The sequence below is a fragment of the Gobio gobio genome (genome assembly GCF_949357685.1).
Source record: "Gobio gobio genome assembly, chromosome: 8".
In the NCBI taxonomy this organism is placed as follows: Eukaryota; Metazoa; Chordata; class Actinopteri; order Cypriniformes; family Gobionidae; genus Gobio; species Gobio gobio.
In genome coordinates this window covers 52,354,182-52,381,584 of record NC_137114.1, presented here as the reverse complement: position 1 = coordinate 52,381,584, position 27,403 = coordinate 52,354,182, and the positions used below count along the sequence as shown (strand labels likewise).

The 27,403-nt window shown below is 39.8% G+C and overlaps 1 protein-coding gene across 1 annotated transcript in view; it reads left to right on the top strand.

Moving 5' to 3' along the window:
* dync2h1 (dynein cytoplasmic 2 heavy chain 1) overlaps positions 1-27,403 on the top strand; it is a 236,601-nt gene that overhangs the window by 18,399 nt on the left and 190,799 nt on the right. Inside the window, exons 11-18 of the mRNA XM_079823510.1 lie at positions 11,621-11,745; positions 13,738-13,913; positions 14,938-15,133; positions 15,518-15,613; positions 18,189-18,350; positions 18,455-18,553; positions 18,806-18,945; positions 19,035-19,263. Of these exons, the coding sequence (XP_079679636.1) occupies positions 11,621-11,745; positions 13,738-13,913; positions 14,938-15,133; positions 15,518-15,613; positions 18,189-18,350; positions 18,455-18,553; positions 18,806-18,945; positions 19,035-19,263 (1,223 nt within the window). The remainder of the gene's footprint in view (positions 1-11,620; positions 11,746-13,737; positions 13,914-14,937; positions 15,134-15,517; positions 15,614-18,188; positions 18,351-18,454; positions 18,554-18,805; positions 18,946-19,034; positions 19,264-27,403) is intronic.

The following is a 27,403-nucleotide window of genomic DNA, read 5'->3' as shown; positions in this document are numbered from 1 at the left end:
TCTCCATGATGTTTTCTAGTTTTCACTGGCGTCTCGTCTCCATGATGTTTTCTAGTTTTCACTGGCGTCTCGTCTCCATGATGTTTTCTAGTTTTCACTGGCGTCTCGTCGCCATGATGTTTTCTAGTTTTCACTGGCGTCTCGTCTCCATGATGTTTTCTAGTTTTCACTGGCGTCTCGTGGCCATGATGTTTTCTAGTCTTCACTGGCGTCTCGTGGCCATGATGTTTTCTAGTTTTCACTGGCGTCTCGTCGCCATGATGTTTTCTAGTTTTCACTGGCGTCTCGTCTCCATGATGTTTTCTAGTTTTCACTGGCGTCTCGTCTCCATGATGTTTTCTAGTTTTCACTGGCGTCTCGTCTCCATGATGTTTTCTAGTTTTCACTGGTGTCTCGTCTCCATGATGTTTTCTAGTTTTCACTGGCGTCTCGTGGTCATGATGTTTTCTAGTTTTCACTGGTGTCTCGTCTCCATGATGTTTTCTAGTTTTCACTGGCGTCTCGTCTCCATGATGTTTTCTAGTTTTCACTGGCGTCTCGTCTCCATGATGTTTTCTAGTTTTCACTGGCGTCTCGTCTCCATGATGTTTTCTAGTTTTCACTGGCGTCTCGTCGCCATGATGTTTTCTAGTTTTCACTGGCGTCTCGTCTCCATGATGTTTTCTAGTTTTCACTGGCGTCTCGTGGCCATGATGTTTTCTAGTTTTCACTGGCGTCTCGTGGCCATGATGTTTTCTAGTTTTCACTGGCGTCTCGTGGCCATGATGTTTTCTAGTTTTCACTGGCGTCTCGTGGCCATGATGTTTTCTAGTTTTCACTGGCGTCTCGTCTCCATGATGTTTTCTAGTTTTCACTGGCGTCTCGTGGTCATGATGTTTTCTAGTTTTCACTGGCGTCTCGTGGCCATGATGTTTTCTAGTTTTCACTGGCGTCTCGTCGTCATGATGTTTTCTAGTTTTCACTGGCGTCTCGTCTCCATGATGTTTTCTAGTTTTCACTGGCGTCTCGTGGCCATGATGTTTTCTAGTTTTCACTGGCGTCTCGTCTCCATGATGTTTTCTAGTTTTCACTGGCGTCTCGTCTCCATGATGTTTTCTAGTTTTCACTGGCGTCTCGTCGCCATGATGTTTTCTAGTTTTCACTGGCGTCTCGTCTCCATGATGTTTTCTAGTTTTCACTGGCGTCTCGTCGCCATGATGTTTTCTAGTTTTCACTGGCGTCTCGTCTCCATGATGTTTTCTAGTTTTCACTGGCGTCTCGTCTCCATGATGTTTTCTAGTTTTCACTGGCGTCTCGTCTCCATGATGTTTTCTAGTTTTCACTGGCGTCTCGTGGCCATGATGTTTTCTAGTTTTCACTGGCGTCTCGTGGCCATGATGTTTTCTAGTTTCACTGGCGTCTTGTGGTCATGATGTTTTCTAGTTTTCACTGGCGTCTCGTGGCCATGATGTTTTCTAGTTTCACTGGCGTCTTGTGGTCATGATGTTTTCTAGTTTTCACTGGCGTCTCGTGGTCATGATGTTTTCTAGTTTTCACTGGCGTCTCGTCTCCATGATGTTTTCTAGTTTTCACTGGCGTCTCGTGGTCATGATGTTTTCTAGTTTTCACTGGCGTCTCGTGGCCATGATGTTTTCTAGTTTTCACTGGCGTCTCGTCGTCATGATGTTTTCTAGTTTTCACTGGCGTCTCGTGGTCATGATGTTTTCTAGTTTTCACTGGCGTCTCGTGGCCATGATGTTTTCTAGTTTTCACTGGCGTCTCGTCGTCATGATGTTTTCTAGTTTTCACTGGCGTCTCGTGGCCATGATGTTTTCTAGTTTTCACTGGCGTCTCGTCTCCATGATGTTTTCTAGTTTTCACTGGCGTCTCGTGGTCATGATGTTTTCTAGTTTTCACTGGCGTCTCGTGGCCATGATGTTTTCTAGTTTTCACTGGCGTCTCGTGGCCATGATGATTTCTAGTTTTCACTGGCGTCTCGTCTCCATGATGTTTTCTAGTTTTCACTGGCGTCTCGTCTCCATGATGTTTTCTAGTTTTCACTGGCGTCTCGTGGCCATGATGTTTTCTAGTTTTCACTGGCGTCTCGTGGTCATGATGTTTTCTAGTTTTCACTGGTGTCTCGTCTCCATGATGTTTTCTAGTTTTCACTGGCGTCTCGTCTCCATGATGTTTTCTAGTTTTCACTGGCGTCTCGTCTCCATGATGTTTTCTAGTTTTCACTGGCGTCTCGTCTCCATGATGTTTTCTAGTTTTCACTGGCGTCTCGTCTCCATGATGTTTTCTAGTTTTCACTGGCGTCTCGTCTCCATGATGTTTTCTAGTTTTCACTGGCGTCTCGTCTCCATGATGTTTTCTAGTTTTCACTGGCGTCTCGTCTCCATGATGTTTTCTAGTTTTCACTGGCGTCTCGTCTCCATGATGTTTTCTAGTTTTCACTGGCGTCTCGTGGCCATGATGTTTTCTAGTTTTCACTGGCGTCTCGTCTCCATGATGTTTTCTAGTTTTCACTGGCGTCTCGTCTCCATGATGTTTTCTAGTTTTCACTGGCGTCTCGTGGCCATGATGTTTTCTAGTTTTCACTGGCGTCTCGTGGTCATGATGTTTTCTAGTTTTCACTGGCGTCTCGTGGTCATGATGTTTTCTAGTTTTCACTGGCGTCTCGTGGTCATGATGTTTTCTAGTTTTCACTGGTGTCTCGTCTCCATGATGTTTTCTAGTTTTCACTGGTGTCTCGTCTCCATGATGTTTTCTAGTTTTCACTGGTGTCTCGTCTCCATGATGTTTTCTAGTTTTCACTGGTGTCTCGTCTCCATGATGTTTTCACTGGTGTCTCGTCTCCATGATGTTTTCTAGTTTTCACTGGTGTCTCGTCTCCATGATGTTTTCTAGTTTTCACTGGCGTCTCGTCTCCATGATGTGTACTAGTTTTCACTGGCGTCTCGTCTCCATGATGTTTTCTAGTTTTCACTGGTGTCTCGTCTCCATGATGTTTTCTAGTTTTCACTGGCGTCTCGTGGCCATGATGTTTTCTAGTTTTCACTGGTGTCTCGTCTCCATGATGTTTTCTAGTTTTCACTGGTGTCTCGTCTCCATGATGTTTTCTAGTTTTCACTGGTGTCTCGTCTCCATGATGTTTTCTAGTTTTCACTGGTGTCTCGTCTCCATGATGTTTTCACTGGTGTCTCGTCTCCATGATGTTTTCTAGTTTTCACTGGCGTCTCGTCTCCATGATGTTTTCTAGTTTTCACTGGTGTCTCGTCTCCATGATGTTTTCTAGTTTTCACTGGTGTCTCGTCTCCATGATGTTTTCTAGTTTTCACTGGCGTCTCGTCTCCATGATGTTTTCTAGTTTTCACTGGTGTCTCGTCTCCATGATGTTTTCTAGTTTTCACTGGCGTCTCGTGGCCATGATGTTTTCTAGTTTTCACTGGTGTCTCGTCTCCATGATGTTTTCTAGTTTTCACTGGTGTCTCGTCTCCATGATGTTTTCTAGTTTTCACTGGTGTCTCGTCTCCATGATGTTTTCTAGTTTTCACTGGTGTCTCGTCTCCATGATGTTTTCACTGGTGTCTCGTCTCCATGATGTTTTCTAGTTTTCACTGGCGTCTCGTCTCCATGATGTGTACTAGTTTTCACTGGCGTCTCGTCTCCATGATGTTTTCTAGTTTTCACTGGTGTCTCGTCTCCATGATGTTTTCTAGTTTTCACTGGCGTCTCGTGGTCATGATGTTTTCTAGTTTTCACTGGTGTCTCGTCTCCATGATGTTTTCTAGTTTTCACTGGCGTCTCGTGGCCATGATGTTTTCTAGTTTTCACTGGTGTCTCGTCTCCATGATGTTTTCTAGTTTTCACTGGTGTCTCGTCTCCATGATGTTTTCTAGTTTTCACTGGCGTCTCGTCTCCATGATGTTTTCTAGTTTTCACTGGCGTCTCGTGGCCATGATGTTTTCTAGTTTTCACTGGCGTCTCGTCTCCATGATGTTTTCTAGTTTTCACTGGCGTCTCGTCGCCATGATGTTTTCTAGTTTTCACTGGCGTCTCGTGGCCATGATGTTTTCTAGTTTTCACTGGCGTCTCGTCTCCATGATGTTTTCTAGTTTTCACTGGCGTCTCGTCTCCATGATGTTTTCTAGTTTTCACTGGCGTCTCGTGGCCATGATGTTTTCTAGTTTTCACTGGCGTCTCGTGGCCATGATGTTTTCTAGTTTTCACAGGCGTCTCGTGGCCATGATGTTTTCTAGTTTTCACTGGCGTCTCGTCGTCATGATGTTTTCTAGTTTTCACTGGCGTCTCGTCTCCATGATGTTTTCTAGTTTTCACTGGCGTCTCGTCTCCATGATGTTTTCTAGTTTTCACTGGCGTCTCGTCTCCATGATGTTTTCTAGTTTTCACTGGCGTCTCGTCTCCATGATGTTTTCTAGTTTTCACTGGCGTCTCGTCGCCATGATGTTTTCTAGTTTTCACTGGCGTCTCGTCTCCATGATGTTTTCTAGTTTTCACTGGCGTCTCGTCTCCATGATGTTTTCTAGTTTTCACTGGCGTCTCGTGGCCATGATGTTTTCTAGTTTTCACTGGCGTCTCGTGGCCATGATGTTTTCTAGTTTTCACTGGCGTCTCGTGGCCATGATGTTTTCTAGTTTCACTGGCGTCTTGTGGTCATGATGTTTTCTAGTTTTCACTGGCGTCTCGTGGCCATGATGTTTTCTAGTTTCACTGGCGTCTTGTGGTCATGATGTTTTCTAGTTTTCACTGGCGTCTCGTGGTCATGATGTTTTCTAGTTTTCACTGGCGTCTCGTCTCCATGATGTTTTCTAGTTTTCACTGGCGTCTCGTCTCCATGATGTTTTCTAGTTTTCACTGGCGTCTCGTCGCCATGATGTTTTCTAGTTTTCACTGGCGTCTCGTCGTCATGATGTTTTCTAGTTTTCACTGGCGTCTCGTCTCCATGATGTTTTCTAGTTTTCACTGGCGTCTCGTCTCCATGATGTTTTCTAGTTTTCACTGGCGTCTCGTCTCCATGATGTTTTCTAGTTTTCACTGGCGTCTCGTGGTCATGATGTTTTCTAGTTTTCACTGGCGTCTCGTGGCCATGATGTTTTCTAGTTTTCACTGGCGTCTCGTGGCCATGATGATTTCTAGTTTTCACTGGCGTCTCGTCTCCATGATGTTTTCTAGTTTTCACTGGCGTCTCGTCTCCATGATGTTTTCTAGTTTTCACTGGCGTCTCGTGGCCATGATGTTTTCTAGTTTTCACTGGCGTCTCGTGGCCATGATGTTTTCTAGTTTTCACTGGCGTCTCGTGGTCATGATGTTTTCTAGTTTTCACTGGCGTCTCGTCTCCATGATGTTTTCTAGTTTTCACTGGCGTCTCGTCTCCATGATGTTTTCTAGTTTTCACTGGCGTCTCGTCTCCATGATGTTTTCTAGTTTTCACTGGCGTCTCGTGGCCATGATGTTTTCTAGTTTTCACTGGCGTCTCGTCTCCATGATGTTTTCTAGTTTTCACTGGCGTGTCGTCTCCATGATGTTTTCTAGTTTTCACTGGCGTCTCGTGGCCATGATGTTTTCTAGTTTTCACTGGCGTCTCGTGGTCATGATGTTTTCTAGTTTTCACTGGCGTCTCGTGGTCATGATGTTTTCTAGTTTTCACTGTCGTCTCGTGGTCATGATGTTTTCTAGTTTTCACTGGTGTCTCGTCTCCATGATGTTTTCTAGTTTTCACTGGTGTCTCGTCTCCATGATGTTTTCTAGTTTTCACTGGTGTCTCGTCTCCATGATGTTTTCTAGTTTTCACTGGTGTCTCGTCTCCATGATGTTTTCTAGTTTTCACTGGTGTCTCGTCTCCATGATGTTTTCTAGTTTTCACTGGTGTCTCGTCTCCATGATGTTTTCTAGTTTTCACTGGTGTCTCGTCTCCATGATGTTTTCTAGTTTTCACTGGCGTCTCGTGGTCATGATGTTTTCTAGTTTTCACTGGTGTCTCGTCTCCATGATGTTTTCTAGTTTTCACTGGCGTCTCGTGGCCATGATGTTTTCTAGTTTTCACTGGCGTCTCGTGGCCATGATGTTTTCTAGTTTTCACTGGCGTCTCGTCTCCATGATGTTTTCTAGTTTTCACTGGCGTCTCGTCGCCATGATGTTTTCTAGTTTTCACTGGCGTCTCGTGGCCATGATGTTTTCTAGTTTTCACTGGCGTCTCGTCTCCATGATGTTTTCTAGTTTTCACTGGCGTCTCGTCTCCATGATGTTTTCTAGTTTTCACTGGCGTCTCGTGGCCATGATGTTTTCTAGTTTTCACTGGCGTCTCGTCTCCATGATGTTTTCTAGTTTTCACTGGCGTCTCGTCTCCATGATGTTTTCTAGTTTTCACTGGCGTCTCGTGGCCATGATGTTTTCTAGTTTTCACTGGCGTCTCGTCTCCATGATGTTTTCTAGTTTTCACTGGCGTCTCGTCTCCATGATGTTTTCTAGTTTTCACTAGCGTCTCGTCTCCATGATGTTTTCTAGTTTTCACTGGCGTCTCGTCTCCATGATGTTTTCTAGTTTTCACTGGCGTCTCGTGGCCATGATGTTTTCTAGTTTTCACTGGCGTCTCGTCTCCATGATGTTTTCTAGTTTTCACTGGCGTCTCGTCGCCATGATGTTTTCTAGTTTTCACTGGCGTCTCGTCTCCATGATGTTTTCTAGTTTTCACTGGCGTCTCGTGGCCATGATGTTTTCTAGTTTTCACTAGCGTCTCGTCTCCATGATGTTTTCTAGTTTTCACTGGCGTCTCGTCTTCATGATGTTTTCTAGTTTTCACTGGCGTCTCGTCTTCATGATGTTTTCTAGTTTTCACTGGCGTCTCGTCTTCATGATGTTTTCTAGTTTTCACTGGCGTCTCGTCTTCATGATGTTTTCTAGTTTTCACTAGCGTCTCGTGGCCATGATGTTTTCTAGTTTTCACTGGCGTCTCGTGGCCATGATGTTTTCTAGTTTTCACTGGCGTCTCGTGGCCATGATGTTTTCTAGTTTTCACTGGCGTCTCGTCTCCATGATGTTTTCTAGTTTTCACTGGCGTCTCGTCTCCATGATGTTTTCTAGTTTTCACTGGCGTCTCGTCTCCATGATGTTTTCTAGTTTTCACTGGCGTCTCGTGGCCATGATGTTTTCTAGTTTTCACTGGCGTCTCGTCTTCATGATGTTTTCTAGTTTTCACTGGCGTCTCGTCTTCATGATGTTTTCTAGTTTTCACTAGCGTCTCGTGGCCATGATGTTTTCTAGTTTTCACTGGCGTCTCGTGGCCATGATGTTTTCTAGTTTTCACTGGCGTCTCGTGGCCATGATGTTTTCTAGTTTTCACTGGCGTCTCGTCTCCATGATGTTTTCTAGTTTTCACTGGCGTCTCGTGGCCATGATGTTTTCTAGTTTTCACTGGCGTCTCGTCGCCATGATGTTTTCTAGTTTTCACTGGCGTCTCGTGGCCATGATGTTTTCTAGTTTTCACTGGCGTCTCGTCTCCATGATGTTTTCTAGTTTTCACTGGCGTCTCGTCTCCATGATGTTTTCTAGTTTTCACTGGCGTCTCGTGGCCATGATGTTTTCTAGTTTTCACTGGCGTCTCGTCTCCATGATGTTTTCTAGTTTTCACTGGCGTCTCGTGGCCATGATGTTTTCTAGTTTTCACTGGCGTCTCGTCTCCATGATGTTTTCTAGTTTTCACTGGCTTCTCGTCTCCATGATGTTTTCTAGTTTTCACTGGCGTCTCGTCTCCATGATGTTTTCTAGTTTTCACTGGCGTCTCGTCTCCATGATGTTTTCTAGTTTTCACTGGCGTCTCGTGGCCATGATGTTTTCTAGTTTTCACTGGCGTCTCGTCTTCATGATGTTTTCTAGTTTTCACTGGCGTCTCGTCTTCATGATGTTTTCTAGTTTTCACTGGCGTCTCGTCTTCATGATGTTTTCTAGTTTTCACTGGCGTCTCGTCTCCATGATGTTTTCTAGTTTTCACTGGCGTCTCGTCTCCATGATGTTTTCTAGTTTTCACTGGCGTCTCGTCTCCATGATGTTTTCTAGTTTTCACTGGCGTCTCGTGGCCATGATGTTTTCTAGTTTTCACTGGCGTCTCGTCTCCATGATGTTTTCTAGTTTTCACTGGCGTCTCGTGGCCATGATGTTTTCTAGTTTTCACTGGCGTCTCGTCTTCATGATGTTTTCTAGTTTTCACTGGCGTCTCGTCGCCATGATGTTTTCTAGTTTTCACTGGCGTCTCGTCTTCATGATGTTTTCTAGTTTTCACTGGCGTCTCGTCTCCATGATGTTTTCTAGTTTTCACTGGCGTCTCGTGGTCATGATGTTTTCTAGTTTTCACTGGCGTCTCGTCGCCATGATGTTTTCTAGTTTTCACTGGCGTCTCGTCTTCATGATGTTTTCTAGTTTTCACTGGCGTCTCGTCGCCATGATGTTTTCTAGTTTTCACTGGCGTCTCGTCTCCATGATGTTTTCTAGTTTTCACTGGCGTCTCGTCTCCATGATGTTTTCTAGTTTTCACTGGCGTCTCGTCTCCATGATGTTTTCTAGTTTTCACTGGCGTCTCGTGGCCATGATGTTTTCTAGTTTTCACTGGCGTCTCGTGGCCATGATGTTTTCTAGTTTTCACTGGTGTCTCGTCTCCATGATGTTTTCTAGTTTTCACTGGCGTCTCGTCTCCATGATGTTTTCTAGTTTTCACTGGCGTCTCGTGGCCATGATGTTTTCTAGTTTTCACTGGCGTCTCGTCTCCATGATGTTTTCTAGTTTTCACTGGCGTCTCGTGGCCATGATGTTTTCTAGTTTTCACTGGTGTCTCGTCTCCATGATGTTTTCTAGTTTTCACTGGCGTCTCGTCTCCATGATGTTTTCTAGTTTTCACTGGCGTCTCGTCTCCATGATGTTTTCTAGTTTTCACTGGCGTCTCGTCTCCATGATGTTTTCTAGTTTTCACTGGCGTCTCGTCTCCATGATGTTTTCTAGTTTTCACTGGCGTCTCGTGGCCATGATGTTTTCTAGTTTTCACTGGTGTCTCGTCTCCATGATGTTTTCTAGTTTTCACTGGCGTCTCGTCTCCATGATGTTTTCTAGTTTTCACTGGCGTCTCGTCTCCATGATGTTTTCTAGTTTTCACTGGCGTCTCGTGGCCATGATGTTTTCTAGTTTTCACTGGCGTCTCGTCTCCATGATGTTTTCTAGTTTTCACTGGCGTCTTGGAGCGCAATAAGTGGGCGTATCGTATTCAAATAACTTGACAAGTTGACGTCATCTAGTCAGAGAAAAAGCTTCGGTCTTCTAACGATTCTTAAAAATGACTCCGAGTCGACTCTTACTTTTGAAAGAAAATAACTATATATGCGGTGCACTGTCATATTTCAAACTTTGCAGGATGTTTTTGTTCACTTAGATCTATGTTACACACTACATGAAAGGTACATTTCAAAATTCCATGATAGGTGCTCTTTAACATAAGTAATTATCCTACTGTGCAAATACATGAACTTTACATTTTAACCAAAATTGGAGCTAATATAGGGTGACCACCTGTCCCGCTTTGCGTTGTACCGCACAGCATTTTCACCCCTTGTCCCGCATTTCGCATATTGAGAAAATGTCCCGCATTTTCACCAGTCTGTTGATTTTTAATGATCATATTGAGAAAACATGCATGCGTTCTTTTCCTTTTTAAGAAAGCATTTATATTATTTTCGCGGCATCGTTTTTCACCTATATTTAATAGCGCTTCGTCAGAAGTAACATCAATACACAAATATACAAAAGCCGTTTTTTAAACCATATCCAATGGTTGAAAAGAAAGGAGTAAACACGGTCACTAGTAGGTTGTGACGGCTGTCAATCAAAATGTGGAGCGGTGATTCGTTCCATGTGTTCCCTGTCAGAAAACGAATGTTTTCGAATAGTTAAAACGATAGTTCTGTATATAAATGAATATATAAATAAAATACAGTTCTGTATATAAATGTATATATATATAAAAAAAATAAAAACTACAATCCCCCCCAAAAAATGTGTTATATATATTTTTTTTGGGGGATTGTAGTTATTTTTATTTTTTATATATATATACATTTATATACAGAACTGTATTATATATATATATATATAAGATTAACTAATTTAATGTTGTTTTATTTGTTTCATTATTTATTTAGTTGGATTTTAGTTGCACTTGGTCAGAAATGTTTCAAAAGTAGTTATCTGCATGATGCCTGTTGCCTTTGGGCTCAGTGATGTTGAATTTAAGATTATACAACAGTTTCAGGTTATGTTTTAGTGTTGGTAACATGTCCCACATTGTCCCACACAAACTTAGTAATCGTCCCACATTTGGTTTGTTTGATGGTGGTCACCCTAAGCTAATATGGGTTTTGTTTTTAGTTAGAATATCTGTTTGAGAGTATTGCCATATTAAAAATGATTATGAAGATTTCTTTCAATACTTTTATTTTATTAACAAAGTTATATATTCAAGATTAGCAAGCTCTGAATGAAACATAAGCCATATATACAATTACAAAGAACAATCATTAAGAATGAAAAATTGTCACACTTACTTGTAAATTGAGAACTGTTTAGTTTCTTTAGAACATTTTAACAAAAAATGTCTTTAAAAGCTAAAAAAAAGTTTACTTTGGTTAGAGCCACAAACAAATCTTTCAAACATAGGCTAATGCAGAAGAAAAACAACTTTAGCGCTCGCTGAGAAGCCAAGTTCAGTGTGTGCGCATAACATCTCACATGAGAAAACCTGCCGAGCTGCAACAGTCATGAGAGACATTTAGTCTTTGTTCAGAATTTTCCATTCGTTTGAAACATTGTGCAGTAGTTCACTAATATTCGATAAGTCATTCCAAAAATAATGCCACGGATGTTGGTAGGTTTATGTCCCGGCCACCGCATCGGAGACATAGGAGTGTTATTAAGCATTAATGGCAAGGAAAGCGCCGTATAGCCTAATTGAGCACCACTTCGTTATTTTGGCTCAGAATTTCGTTTGTTGGAAATATTAACCTAATTTAGAAATGCTTTTGAAATTAAAAACATTGCATTTAATAGGCAAAATACATTTTTGAAATGGAGAGGCAGACACAGAGCGGCCAGAGAAACGGAGAAGCGACTGCTGCAAGGCGTTTGAGCAAAACTGTGGAAAAACTGCATAAAACGTGTGGGTGTTGAACCCTCTCACCGGGAAAAGTGTCCCCACGGGTGCGACGCCCCTGAGCAGGTCATAGTGTGTCCATTTTATCTTAAGCGAAGGCAATTCACCAGCATATGAACGTTCGCCTATCAACGTGTTGTTCTGTTTGGCCAGTGACCGTGCGTGCACACATTGGAGAAGTGGCCGTTTGAATTGAACACAGAATCGATTCTGAATCGTTGGATAACGAATCACGATGCATCAACCTTTTCTCCCACCCCTAACATTTTGGCACCTACATCAGGACCTTCTACGTTATGAAGCTCGCTAGAGTTTACATAGCTAAAGTTTCACAAATGACGAAGGCCATCTAGATTCAGAACTGCCATGAGGAGAGAAAGACACTAGAGAGGTCTATAAAGAGTTTTTCATGATATCTGTGTTGTCGTGCAGGACTGCGGGCAGATTTTGAGAGCCGATGTCATGGCGCTCCAGGAGAGAAAACCGGTCCTCTTGCAGGACGAAACCTTCCTGAGGTCGTCAACAATATCGTGTGGGTCAGACAGCTGCTGCTTAAGGTGCGTACACACGGACGATTTTCATGAGCTTATACAGGATTAATTAAAGGGTTAGTTCACCCAAAAATGAAAATTCTGTCATTAATTACTCACCCTCATGTCGTTTGACACCCGTCAGACCTCCGTTCATCTTCAGACACAAATGAAGATATTTTAGTGTAAATCTGATGCTCTGAAAGGCCTCCATTGGCTCAATGGCACTTTACACTCTCAAGACCCTTAAAAGGCACTAAAGACGTCGTTACAAAGTCCATCTCACTACAGCGGCTCTACAATAACTTTATGGAGTGACGAGAATAGTTTTTGTGTGCAAAAAAACCCTAAATAACGACTTATATAGTGATGACGATTTCAAAACACGGCCTCATGAAGCTTCGAAGCGTTATGAATCAGTGAGTCGAATCATGATTCGGATCGCGTGTCAAACTGCTGAAATTTGGCGATTCAAACTGCTGAATCGACTCACTGATTCATAACGCTTCGAAGCTTCATGAGGCCGTGTTTTGAAATCGTCATCACTATATAAGTCGTTATTTAGGGTTTTTTTGCACACAAAAACTATTCTCGTCGCTTTATAAAGTTATTTTAGAACCACTGAAGTGAGATGGACTTTGTAACGACGTCTTTAGTGTCTTTTAAGGGTCTTGAGAGTCAACTGTGCCATTGAGCCAATGGAGAACTTTCAGAGGCATCAGATTTACACTAAAATATCTTCATTTGTGTCTGAAGATGAACGGAGGTCTGACGGGTGTCGAACGACATGAGGGTGAGGAATTAATGACAGAATTTTCATTTTTGGGTGAACTAACCCTTTAATAGACAGCATTTAAATGAGCCATTTAAGACACTACATGCAGATCCATTGCTTTTTCATCATTTTTCATTTCAGACTTTACAGGTTTATATCTGTAATCTGAAGGTTTTTACAGAGGGGTTTGTTCATATACCATTTGCTTGATTTAATGCATTTCCAAAAACATGGTGAAAATATATATTTTTCTGTTCTTTTTTCGGATTTATGGAGTGATAAATATCCAAAAACCCCTCCGTAAAAACCTTTAATATGTCAACAAAATAGCTTTATCCAATGTTCTGATTCCCGTGCTGGACATTTGTGCAATTTAGTGCATATTTAATTAGATAATGATACAACATTTCTTAAAACAAAAGAAAAGTGTTAATGTTCTGTGATTAAGCAACTGTTGAAAGTGTGGTGATATCTAACAGTTAATTATTTTTACCCTATTCACCTGTAGTGTCATGCATTAAAGGTGAAGTATGTAAGATTTTTAATGTTAAAATACATTCTCTTAGCTCAGTTTAAAGTTCATTGATCACTATTAGTATGCCATTCATGGGTTTATCTCCCCAGAAGTGTGAACATTGAGCCTCCCAGTCACCATCAAATCATTGAGAGCGTCCGCTCAGATCTGTCAATCACTTTCCAGCTCAGCCAATGGCGTGAGTTAGGGGCGTGGCTACTGCAGCAGGCGGAGCCAGAGGGTGTTTAGCCGGCTGATTCGTTACATGGGAAAAGACATTAAATTTAGGCCAAAAATCATTGCATTTAGACCTTCAAAGATTAAACAGGTCATGGACACGTCGAACGGGGGACTGCGATGCTCCACGCTAACATGGACGCTTCATTACGCATCATCATGCACACGTTCAGAAAGATAAATGTACCAGTTTATAATGTTTACTCAGTTTCAAACAGTTGTGGCGCGTCATGTCAGAAAATGCTGGATGGGTTTATTATAAGCGAGGCGCTCACATTCGCTCTACACAGAGTGTTAGCCTACTCAACTGCTTACTCATGACACAAAGCAACACAGCTAAAAGTATTTCTAATATGTTAGACCTTTACTGAACGAGCCTACTTTTGCCTGTTGGGACATGCCTTCACAAGCACCCGTACCATTAAAGTGGTGAAGCACTTGAATTGGTCACTAGTTATAGCAGTGATGTCTGTGTGTGTGTGTGTGTGTGTAGGTGGAGGACTCTCTGAAGATGGCAGACGCGTTGCTCTCTGACCTGTCTGGGTTTCGGTCACTGGTCCGTTTCTCTGATGAGCTGCAGGAGCAGCTGAGGTCGTACGAGCAGGAGCAGTTTGAAGACTGGACCAGAGATCTGCTGTCAGGGCTCTCCGATCCCAAATCTGGAATCAGGTTAACACACACATGCAACAAACATGTAGACATACTTTTAAGGGTATTTCATAGTAAAAGGCCTTTTAAAGGGTTAGTTCACCCAAAAATGAAAATTCTGTCATTAATTCCTCACCCTCATGTCGTTGGACACCCGTCAGACCTCCGTTCATCTTCAGACACAAATGAAGATATTTTAGTGTAAAGCTGATGCTGAGAAAGGCTTCAGATAGGCCTCCATTGGCATTCAGTACATTTACACTCCCAAGACCCATAAAAGGCACTTAAAACATCGTTACAAAGTCCATCTCACCACAGTGGCTCTACAATAATTTTACGATGTGATGACAATAGTTTTTGTGCGCCAAAAAAAATCAAAATAACACCTTTATCCAGCTTGTTCTTGTCTTCCGTGTGTGTCTCAACGACGCATGCGCGAGAATATGACGCAGATCCGGCGTTCGGACACATGACCCAGAAGAGATTTGTTTACAAGCAGAGGAAGACGCGCGTGTCTAAGCTATTGATCTACATTGATCGTGCTTTAGGTCTCGGCGTAGTTCTCAAAATCGGGCTAAAGTGTGCATTTCATGGATTCCCGAAACCCGGCGCTACATCATATTCTCGCGCATGCGTCGTGGAGGCACACACGGAAGACAAGAAGAGGTTGAATAAAGTCGTTATTTTGATTTTTTTTTGCGCACAAAAACTATTGTTGTCGCATCGTAGAATTATTGTAGAGTCACTGTGGTGAGATGGACTTTGTAACGACGTTTTAAGTGCCTTTTATGGGTCTTGTGAGTGTAAATGTACTGAATGCCAATGGAGGCCTATCTGAAGCCTTTCTCAGCATCAGCTTTACACTAAAATATCTTCATTTGTGTCTGAAGATGAACGGAGGTCTGACGGGTGTCGAACGACATGAGGGTGAGGAATTAATGACAGAATTTTCATTTTTGGGTGAACTAACCCTTTAAGACTGTTCTCCCGCCTTTTAGTATAATTGTAAATATGACCACCTTCAGCTCATGGTTCACATGTATAGTTTGCAGGCCAGTAATCGTGTCATGGAGTTGGATCACATGGATGGGAAGCTGAAGATCCAGTACTCGGACCGGCTGGTGAGTTTGCTCAGAGAAGTGCGGCAGCTGTCCGCTCTGGGCTTCACCATCCCTGCTAAGATCCAGCAGGCGGCAAACACCGCAGAGAAGTTCTACCGGCAGGCCATCATCCTCAAACAGGTGTGTGAACACACATATACAAACGGACCCGAGGTGGTTTTGGTACCAATGTGACTACTAATCCAACGGGTGACATTTCTAAACGATATTCAGTTCTAGAATGTTCTCTCAGGTGGCATTAGGAAGTTATGCGAATCAGTTTATTCATATCGTTTGAAATGATTCACTGATTCATTTGAGTCAACACTCCAGTTGACCCATTCAGTTAACAGATACTGCCCTCTTACATAGTTTAGTTACTCTTTGTTAGTAGTTTGAGTAGTTTAGCAACTTTTATTTTAATTCGCTTGTAGTTTATCTTCCCCCACAATGTTTTCTTATGTCAAATATTGAGTTGCATGTAGACACGTGTTGCGAGTACAAGTGTATTTGTGTATTTAACAGGTGGCTCATTTCTACAACACCATCGATCAGCAGATGATACCTTCTCAACGGCCCATGATGCTCGGCTGTGCTCTGGCCTTTGAGCAGGTCATCAAGGTAACCCTTCTGTGCTGAGAACATTTCCTACTGACATCAAACTATTAGTATTTTATAATATACAAAGTCTCTCCTGCTCACCCAAGCTGCATTTACTTGACCAAAAATACAGTAAAAACAGTGAAATATTATTAAAAATTTAAACAGCTGTTTTCTATGTGAATATATAGTAAAGTGTAATTTATTCCTGTGATCAAAAGCTGAATTTATCATCATTACTCCAGTCTTCAGTGTCACATGATCCTTCACAAATCATTCTCATATGATGATTTATGATTATTATCAGTGTTGAAAACAGTTGTGCTGCTTAATTTTTTTTTGGAAACTGTGATGCATTAATTTGCGAATCTTCTGTAACATTATAAATGTCTTTACTGTCACTTTTGATCAATTTAGTGTGTCATTGCTGAATAAAATTATTAATTTCTTTAAAAAAAAACCCACACAATTCATTAGGGCTGCAACTAACGATTATTTTGATAATCGATTAGTTGGCCGATCATTTTTTTGATTAAGCGCTATGAACACATACATAGTGAATATATTTACCCTTACATAAATTAACAGGTTTTACAATGAACTAAAAATAAATAAATAAATAAATAACAGGGTTATTGTAGTTATTCCATGGTAACCACAAAACCATAGTTTAACTATATGGTATTTTTGTGGTTATACAAGTAATAATGGAATTGTAATAATGTTTGATGCACAAACGCATCTGTCAAAGCGCATGACGGTATGTTAAACGCTAATGCATTCGCTTGAAATACAGAATCCTCATGTTTTGAGTGCTTTGATCAAGTACCTTTCCCGCAGCATCTCACTCTGTTTCCACTCCACCATCTTATATGATTTTGGTCCATAGAAATGCGTAATTCAGTGCTGTAATTTGGCGCGACTGGTGGAAGCTTTGCGTACAGAGAGCAGACCCGACTAATCGAAAATGAGAATCGTTGTCGATGATTTTCATTATCGATTATGATTTTATCGACTAGTTGTTGCAGCCCTACAATTCTTACTAGAATTGGGTATAGATTGAATTTTAACGATTCTGATTATGTTTATCAATTCCCATTTTATCCATACTAATTTTGATTCCAATAAGGTAAAAAACGTAGATATCGAAGTCTTATTGGAAAGAACAAAGATCAACACGCTAAAGAACATTTACACAAGGAACTAAAAAAATACCATTGCAAAAACCACTACCCTAACTAATATAAATTTCAAACATTATTAAAGACACATAAACACTCAGTGATTAAAAAAAGAACAAATGAGCAATCCCACAAAAAACAACTCAACAAAGATACGATTGAAGTACCTGAAAATTGTATTCAGGTACAGAAACTGTAATCAAATGTAAAATAACGCTACACTTTATAAATAAAATATACATTACGTTACAAAAGTTATTGAGTCAAGAACAGCGAGCGAAGTCTTGGTCTTCGAAATGTTCTCTTTGTCTTTTGTTGTTTTAATACGTTATTATAGAGATGGCAGCAGGTTTATTAGGCTGCTGTCACTTTAAGATCCAATATACACGCGTTTTCTACGTTCACTTAAGACATAAACGGCTGTTTACACAAGGATATTTTAAAATGTTTTGTGTGTATTTGTCTGTTCGAGTGCAAACGTGTGGAAGAAAACTCACTATACAGTATAGCCCCATTTCTTCCGAAATTACCCAGAACAATTTGTCCCAGGAACTCTTTTCCCCCCAGACCTGCTGCTGTCTGCGTTTCCTTCGCGGTCTAAAGTGCAGTGAAGATTAGTCCGGTGACGAAGGACTGCGCGCGTCGACTTTACAGTTCCCACCAGATTTCGTCCTTTGCAAATACTCTAAATAAAGCCTGAACCTCATCGTCGGCCCATCGGTTGTATTTTTTAAACTCCATTGTTGATTCGAATAGCAAACGACTCTTACTGCACGCAACGCCACAGACCTTTAATTAAAATAGTGTCTGAAATAAAATGCTGCGTCGAGTCGACCAATCAAAAGGCTGCATGAACTCAACCAATCATCCCCCCCTGAAAGTTCCTGAACTTAAGTACTACCTCGCAAGCCGGGCCATTTTGAGGGGGAAATATTTACCCAGAACTTCATTTAGCCCCCGATTCCTGCGATCGAAACACACGAGTACCACCCCAAAGTCCCTGGGGAAAGTTCCTGTGGTGGAAACGCGGCTTAAGAGAGGTGGCTTTCTGTGTGCGTGCTCTGGATGTGGAAAACACTGCACATTTTTGAGCTTGAATGGTTTAAAATAACATAAAATCAACGCTTTGGATGTGTGTGCAACTGCAGAGTGCAGGTCATACTAAAATGCACACAAATGAATCGATAAGAGGAATCAAAGTTTTAATTTTATAATAAGTATCCGATTCCTGACCTTAAATATCCGATTCCAGTATTGGAATTGATTTTCGATTCCCAACCCTAATTCTTACGGACCCCGAACTTTTAAACCGCAGTGTATTTTGCATGATAAATGACTACAGGCAGTGTCTTGAGTGTCATAGTATAATAAACCGGTCACTTTGTCACATCATCTTTCTGTTTGTTGTACAATAGAACCCACGGTCTCAATCTCGGGAGGAAGGCGGAAAACTCCAGATCACATGGGAGAATCCTAAAGAGCTGGAGCAGTACATCAGTAAACTGCAGAGCGCCGCTGAGAGACTCTCCACGGAGAACCGCAAACTCAGGAAGTGGCACACCGACTTCACTGACAAGGTGATCTCGCGCTTTCCTCTTCCTCAGGCCTTCATCCTGACGTTTGGAGCATCGAGGCACAGATGGAAGAGCTGGCTGACTGCCTCTGTGCGTGTGTTTTATAGGTGGTGTGTCTGATGGGAGTGGATCTCTTGCGTCAGCAGCAAAGATGGAAAGATGGTCTTCAGGATCTCAGGACTGGATTTGCCACACTGGAGTCTCAGGTGATCATGAGTCTGCAGAGCGGCTCGCTTCACAGTAAAAGCTGCCCCACACAAACTCAGTTTAGTTCGCTTGTATTGTGCATCTGGGAACACAACATGCGGCAACAATCTTCCCAAAGTTGCTTATAAAGCGGTGGCATAATAGTGTCTAAAAATACTGTCTGTGTAGGCAGTTCACTGGGTTTTGGAACAGTCAGTGTTTCAATCAGCATCCTTAAACATGCCTGGATGTGTGTGTGTGTGTGTGTTCAGGGGTTTCGTACAGGAGACATGAGGGCCTGGCGTCAGCACTGGAACCATCAGCTGTATAAAGCTCTGGAGCATCAGTATCAGGTGGGACTGGAGGCCCTCAACAAGAACCTGCCGGAGATTAATATCGACCTCATCTTCAAGTAAGAGCCTCTGTCCTCTTGATGCGTTTTAAAGGACTAGCTCACGCAAAAACCTCATCATTTACTCACAGAAGCTGTTGTTTCTTCAGGCAGGGGCGGCTGCAGTTCCGTCCTGCGTTTGAAGAGGTCAGGGCGAAGTACTACCGCGAGATGAAACGGTTCATCTGCATCCCGAACCAGTTTAAGGGCGTGAGCGAGGCGGGAGAGGAGCCCATATTCACCTGCATGATCGAACGCAACGCCAGCGGCTTCTTGACCATCTTCAGCAAAGCTGAACTCCTCTTCAGTCGACTCACACAAGTGCTGGACAAGTTTAAGGTACACATGCTGCGTTTCAAACCCTAACTGGGTAACGTCATCGATGCACCAATGATTTTGGGGCTTTTAAAGATTTTAGCTACCGTTCAAAAGTTTGGGGTCAGTAAACGTTAGGGATGCCACAATTCTCAATATAATATTGAACCGTTCAGTACGGCATTCAAGGTTCAATACGCGCTTGTGAATTGCGTTTTTTTTGGAAAAAATTATTATTTTTCTACACATTCTATCATTTGCCTCCATCCCAATATATCCTCCATCCCTGAACAACGCGACATACATTCACATCACACGTCAGCAGTGTTGGGGAAAGTTACTTTGAAAAGTAATGCATTACAATATTACGTTACTCCCTTAAAAAGTAACTAATTGAGTTACTCAGTTACTTTTTAAGAAAAGTAATGTGTTACGTTACTTTTGCGTTACTTTTGTGTTACTTTTTCCAAAATTGAAATAATAAGCCTCAGGGTGAGGTAAAAATGTGCTGCCATTCTGGATAATGGAAGAATAGGACGCAGGAGAAAAAAGTTTTACCAATAAAAACAAAAAAATCTAGTAATATTTGCTCATGGTTTAACTGAATCATCAAAGGTCAGCAGCAAGACATTAGTCAATTAAGGTAGATTAAATGCATAACAATATTTGTTTTATTTAATATTTATATATTTGAGGTTTGCATAGTACTCTGATTTTGCATTTGACTGATTTTATTCATTTTGAGGAGTACTGAATCTGTATTGTGCAAGTGAGATGAATAAATGCTCACATTTAGTCTAGAACTACAATAACACATTTACACACACACACACACGCCTCTGCACTTACTCTCGATCTTTCTCAACATGGGGGCAGGAGAGCTGTCAGTCAAATAAATGTGAAAAAGTAACTCAGATATTTTGTTGTAAATTTGAAAAGTAATGCGTTACTTTACTAGTTACTTGAAAAAGTAATCTGATTACGTAACTCAAGTTGCTTGTAATGCGTTACCCCCAACACTGCACGTTAGTGGTATAAACTTCACAGTGGTAGTGGTTAGAGTTATACTCACATAACACTCACAATCACGAAAGTTCATTATTTGCATGCGTTTTAAAACCTTGCTGGTTAAACATTTAATTTGCGTGCTTATGCACCGTTTAAACATGCGCTTTTCCGAGCGCGCGCACTAAACGCCTGTCAAACACGTGATTACTGGACTAAGTAGTCGTCTTACTGTGCTAATACTGTCAAATACAAGGTTAAAGGGGTGGTAAAACACATTCTTTTGAAGGCTTGACTGTGTTTGTGGGGTGCACTGTAACGTGTTCATGCTTCGTTTTAAAAAAAATTGCCTTATTTTTCATATATTTGACCTTTATTCTACACTGCTCTGTCCCTCCTTGTAAAACGGTCTGATGCTTTCCGGGTTGTATGAAGCCAGTCCCTCAAAAATACGCGATGGGCTCAGATTGGTTAGCTGGCCCAGTGTGTTGTGATTCGCTAAACGCCTAGTGCACGTATGTCGGAAACGTCACGCCCCTTACCTTTATCGGAGGCTGTGCTTTGGTCAGTGTTAGAAACAACGGCGTCAATAAAACCATATGAGCCTGAATCAGACCCAGAACATTTGAGTGAAGATGATCGACCAGAAACTGTTCAGTCCTCAAGAGTAAAGACTGCGGATCTATAATGATCGCTACTGAATGGCACTTTAACTTTTGTATTTTTAGAACGATTATAGCCAAATATCTGTCACAAGAACTAACCCAAAACAAACACTAAGCACTGGCTTAAACTAGTAAGTTAGCCAAATCACACACAGAACCATGTTTAGCATGCCTGTAGATAAACAATACATAAAAGCTCTAATCAAAGAATCATTTACACTAATGCCAGGTTCGCTGTTGAGATTTTAACGTTAGTGTTTGAAACGTTAGGTGTTCGTCGGATAACGTTAAGTATGAATGAGCATTTAACAGACTGGTTTGCAGAACAGTGTTGTCATCTGTTTACTTCCTTGCTACAACCTATTACAGGAAAACACATCGATGAAAAATAAATCAGACTTACAGGTTGTGGCCCGTAAACAGTTTCTGTTTGTAAATCCAGCTTTCAGGACAAGCCGTTGTGCATATCCTGTATTGAACTCGCGAAGTTTGTGGAAGTTTGTGTTGTCCTCCGTGAAATGTGCAGCGCGCGCGTCGTGCATCCACGCACCGGCAGTGTTTTTTTCACGCAGCTGACGTTGTGCAAATCTGGCATTGAAATCGCGAAGACGGTGGATGTTCTCCTCCGTGGATGTGCTGCAGGGAGCCCTGCGCGCGCCTGATTCCCCGCTGACTCAAACACACGTGCATATAACATGTTTTATTTTAAACGCTCTGCAACGCACCCCCGTCCCTATGAAGGCTGAACAGAGCAAGTACCCCAGACCTGCAATCCGGATGAAAATAACAGCGTTTCCTCGGCATCGCGGCAACACCACTCCAGCCTAACTATACCACAACAGCGCCGCGATACAAAATGGCCCCCCCCCTTATTTAATATTCCCCGGAGGAGGGGTTTATGTAAATATTGGGCCTGGTGATGTCAGCAAAACCTGGGTGAATGTGTAGTAGTCCCTAGCGGCCGTTTGCTGTAGTCCTTAGAAACTGATTTCTTTAAAAGCAAATATCTCCCTTTGCTTTAAACTTTGAACGTTGTAACTTTGCAGATGTTGTTTATGCTCAAGCAGCAACATTACACGTTAGCTAAAGTTAGAATAGTGAAATCGTGGTTTACCACCCCTTTAACATAAACACAGTCGGTTATGTCTAAAGGGAAAGTAAAATCGGCGTGTTTCTGTATATTAGATGCACACATGTCTTAAATTGACAGCAGCGCAGCCTATAGTGAACACGCTGTCCTTAAAGGGACAGTTCACCTCTAAAATCATGTAATTATTTACTCACTCTAATATTGTTCCAAACCTGTATTCATTTCTCCTGTTGAACACAGACAGTTGATGGTAGCCTTTGACTTCCATATTATTATTTCCTACAATGGGAACCAGCAACTGGTTGGTTTCCAACATTCTTCAAAATATATTTTATGTCCAACAGAAGAAAGAACTTTTTTCAGGTTTAAAACAACTTGAGCGTGACAGAATTGTCATTTTTGAGTGAACTATCCCTTTAATGTTAATACAACAACAAAAGACAAAGAGAAAATCACTCACTGCTCTTGACTGAAAAACTTTAATACATTAGCTTTAATAAGAATCAATGTATATTGTATAGAGTATTGCAATAAAGAAATAGTCTTTTTTCTCCTTAACCTCTTGCTGTTCCTGTCGCCTAAGAATAGAATAGCAACTGATGTGACAAGAACCGAACCGAAATTCGTGGTTAAAATCCGAGGTATTTATTGAACCGTGGACTAACTGTATTGTTGCATCCCTAGTAAACGTAATACTTTTATTCATCAAGGATGCATTAAATTGATCAAAAGTCACAGTTAAGACATTTTTAACATTGCAAACTGTTTTATTTCAAACAAATGCAGTTCTTTTGAACTTTCTACTCATCAAAGAACCATGCAAAATAAAACGTATCACGGTTTCCACAGAAATATGAACTGTTTTCAACACTGAAAATAATCATAAATGTGTCTCGAGCAGCAAATCCTCATATGAGAATGATTAGTGAAGGATCATGTGACACTGAAGACTGGAGTAATGATGTTAAATTCAGCTTTGATCACAGGAATAAATCACACTTCACTATATAATCACATAGACAACAGCTATTCTAAATTATAATAATATTTCACTGTTTTTACTGTATTTTTGGTCAAATAAATGCAGCCGTGGTGAGCAGAAGACTCCAGTACACTGTTCAAGCATAAAGCAATCCCAGAACACATTGCAATATTCTCTTAAAAGTGATAGTTGAGAGAAATGCTTATTGTAATAAAGTTCTGGACAATTAATGCATGCATGGTGGATTCCAATTGTATTAGAATATTAGAACATGATGGGAATTTCTGCACATAAAGGTCATAAACTGAGGTCACTTTTATAGTGATGTTCAAGAAAACACCGTAAACACCCACACACACACACACACACACACACACGTCCAACCAGATCCCCTGTTTATAAGACATTACCTGCAGCTTAAAACCTACCCAGACGTGCATCTATGATGCCCAAATGACGTCTAGAGATCAGTGCACTAGTTTTTATTTTAAATATACAACAAGTGTTAGCATCTATTTATTGTGCTTTAGCATTTACAAACTTCCATTCTTGAAATGCTGACTGCTTTCAATTGTGGTTTAGAGCAGCGCACACTATGCCAAAGGACGCTTTAGTACTGTCACGGGGAATCCCAGCCCACTCGCACTCAAACTCACTTCTGATTTCTGCCGCCCACACAGAGGGGAAATGGGCTGAGCGCTTCCTCTTTATACAGAATACGTTCTGTCGGAGATCTGAGCAGATGTCCGATCAGTGGGCAGGTGCTGCTTTAATTAGCCGTATAAAACACTCTGTTCGCTGACGATGATCCATCATCGTAGTTTTATTAACTTGCACAAGTCAGACAAGTTGCCCACTGTAGGCCAATTTATTAAGTAGAGTGTGTTTCCAAATCTGACAGCTCAGCGTTTTGCTCATTTCATCACTTCCTAAGAAAGCGACCTAAGAAAAGCTTTTGGATAAAAGTGGTTTATTTCAGTTTTGCTGGATTGGATTTTTTGACGTGGCTACTAGCAGAAGGGAAGGTTTGCAGCCGAAATTTTGAGAATTCCAACAATAAATGAGTTTAGTATCTGAATGAATAGGTTTCTTCAACTTTTGACCCTTTTGAAAATAAACTCAAATGTTTTTTTCCGACCCCAATGCAGTACCAACATTATTCATTGCACATATTCATTAAATCACACGTGTTTTTATATCACGATGAACTGGTCCAGCAATATGCAAAAGGAAAGCATCTGCCGAAATTAAGTTTCAAAATGTGTCTTTGACAGTTGTTATTGTTAAATAAAATTTAACTGTTAAAATTTTTTTTGGGGGGTAATTGAAATAAAGCAGAAAAAAGAAATATAAATTTATATTAATATATCTAAAATTTACACTGAAATAAAAATAATTTCAATCTAAGTAGAAATATTAATAAAAAAGTAATAAAAATAACATAAGCATACCTAAAATAAAATAAAACTTTATTTTTAATAAATACTATAATATTAAATAAATAATATTATTTAAAAAAACTGACACAAAGCTAAAAAACTAAATATAAATATTAGATAAAAAAGTTGAAGTACTAAACTTACAAAAATTTACACAGAAAAAAATTGTTTTGCAAGCTAAGTATAAATATGAATAAATGAAAAATGACATAAGCATATAACTAAAATACAAAAACATTAACTAAAATTAAATAAAACTTAAATATTAGTAATACATACTATAATAGTATATTAATAATATTAAAATAGCACTGCTCCGGAACCAATCATTCACAATTGTGTCTTTGACAGTTGTTATTGTTAAATAAAACTCAAACTGTTAAAAAAAAATATTTTACTGTACTTACTGTAATTGAAATAAAGCTGAAAAAACTAAATATAAATATTACATTAAAAACTTTAGATAAAAAATATCTAATAAATATTAGAGACAGTTTGTTGAAGTACTAAACTTACTAAAATTTTCACTGAAATAGAAATAATTTCAATCTAAGTAGAAATATTAATAAAAAAAGTAATAAAAATGACATAAGCATATAACAAAAATACCAAAATATGAACTAAAATTAAAATAAAAACTTTAATATTATTAATAAATACTATAATAATATATCAATAAAATTATTTAAAAAAAATATGTAATTGACACAAAGCTGAAAAAAACTAAATATAAATATTAGATAAAAAATATTAGATAAAAAAGTTGAAGAACTAAACTTACTAGATTTTTTTTTAAGCTAAGTATAAATATGAATAAAAAAGTAATAAAAATGACATAAGCATATAACAAAAATACAAAAACATTAACTAGAAATTAAAATGAAAACTTAAATACTATAACAGTATATAAATAATATTAAAATAGTACTGCTCCGGAGCCAATAATTCCCAAATGTGTCTTTGACAGTTGTTATTGTTAAATAAAACAGTTTTTTTTTTTTGGGTAATTGAAATAAAGCTGAAAAAACATGAAATATAAATATTACATAAAAAACTTTAGATTAAAAAAAGTACTAAACTTACACTGAAATAAAAATAATTTTCATTTTAATTTAAAAATTACAAATGACAAGCATATAACAAAAAAACATAAATTAACTAAAATTAAAATGAAAACTTAAATATTATTAATAAATACTATAATAGTATAGAAATAATATTAAAATAGCACTGCTCCGGAGCAAATAATTCACAGGACAATTCATGTTTTTACATTTTTTTGTGAATCCGTATTTAACAGTCTGGGTTTATTAATTTATTATTATGTAATGTTGTCATTTGTCTACTAGTTTCTTCAATGCAACAGATGAATTTGCACCAGAGTTTGTTTGGAATGCATGACCTTTGACATTGAAAGTGCCATAGAATGGAAAACTGTATTTACCTTGGCATAGTTATACTTCTAGGCATAGTTATATATCTATAATAAGAGTTCTGTACAGGCGGTATGACCAAAAATTAATATCACAGTATTTTCCAAAATTAAATGGGTTTTGCGGTATCTGACGGTATTTTTTCCCCCTATGCATGACTGGGTGTTAACCACAGTTTCTACTAATTGAGGGAGGATATACAGCAGCAGATTGACTAGAAGGCCCTACTTTACTGTCATGATGAGTGAATATTGTAGAAAAACTCCACACTAGAGTTAATACAGGTTTACAAAGCCCCACACAATGATGCTGTGGGGAGACAACAACCAATAAAACACATGCAACACACTCATTACAGACACATGCATATTAAAATATGACCATGGAGATAGAAAAAAGAGTTGATGGCACCTTAACCCTCTGGGGTTCTTCATTTATGGGTCACACTCAGGACCTTTGGGTCAAAAATGACCCGGAGGGCGGGATTAAGATAAAAAAGATTTGAGTAAAATCAATGAAATATATTTTTGTTCAATAATATTTTTTCTTTTCTTTTTTGGTGTTTTGAGATAATTTTATGATTGATAATTAATATTTATGCAATAATTATGACCCATTTTTTCCCATTTAATATAATTAAAAATGTATGTATATATAAATATATATATATATATATAATTTTTTTATTTTTTTTTATTTTTTTTTTATTAAAGGTGTATTTCATTTTAGAGTCAAGCCTAGGCCTCATGAAAGCAATTTTTTAATGAGATCGGTGCCATCCGGTGGACACATTGAGCATTTTTATCACGCAATAGCACATTTTTACCACTATAGTGGATCTTGCGTTTTATAAAACAAATTTAAAAATCGTAGCTTCATCGGAATGGTCCGAAACTTGGTGACTTTATTGGTACTTGGTATATGAACACAATCCTGGGGACAGGATTTGAAAAGTCTAAGTGGTCGTAAAAAAAATAGTCACACTCAGGACCTTCGGGTCAAAAATGACCCCCATAGGAAATGAATGGGAAATTGAGTTTTTTTGTGCATACAATCTAGAAATCAGCCAGGATGCAGAAAAAAATGACTCAACAGTGAAGGGGTGAATCTCTAAAACATCAAGAGTGCAAAACAGACAAAAAAACTCACACACACACACACACACACACACACACACACACACACACACACACACACACACACACACACACACACACACACACACACACACACACACACAGTTATACACACAAAAATACATGCACACACAAATGAATGCGTGCCATTCCAAAAGCTAATTGTGTTTTTGTGTTTGTGAGTTTTTCTGTCTGTTTTGCACTCTTGATGTTTTAGAGATCCCCCCCTTTTTATGACAACTTAGACTTTTCAAATCCTGTCCCCAATTTATTTGGGTGTTAAAGTACCAATAAAGTCACCAAGTTTCGGACCATTCCGATGAAGCCACGATTTAAAAAAAAAAATTATAAAACGCTTCGGGTCATTTTTGACCCGAAGAACCCCAGAGGGTTAAGCATTTTAAAAATCTAACC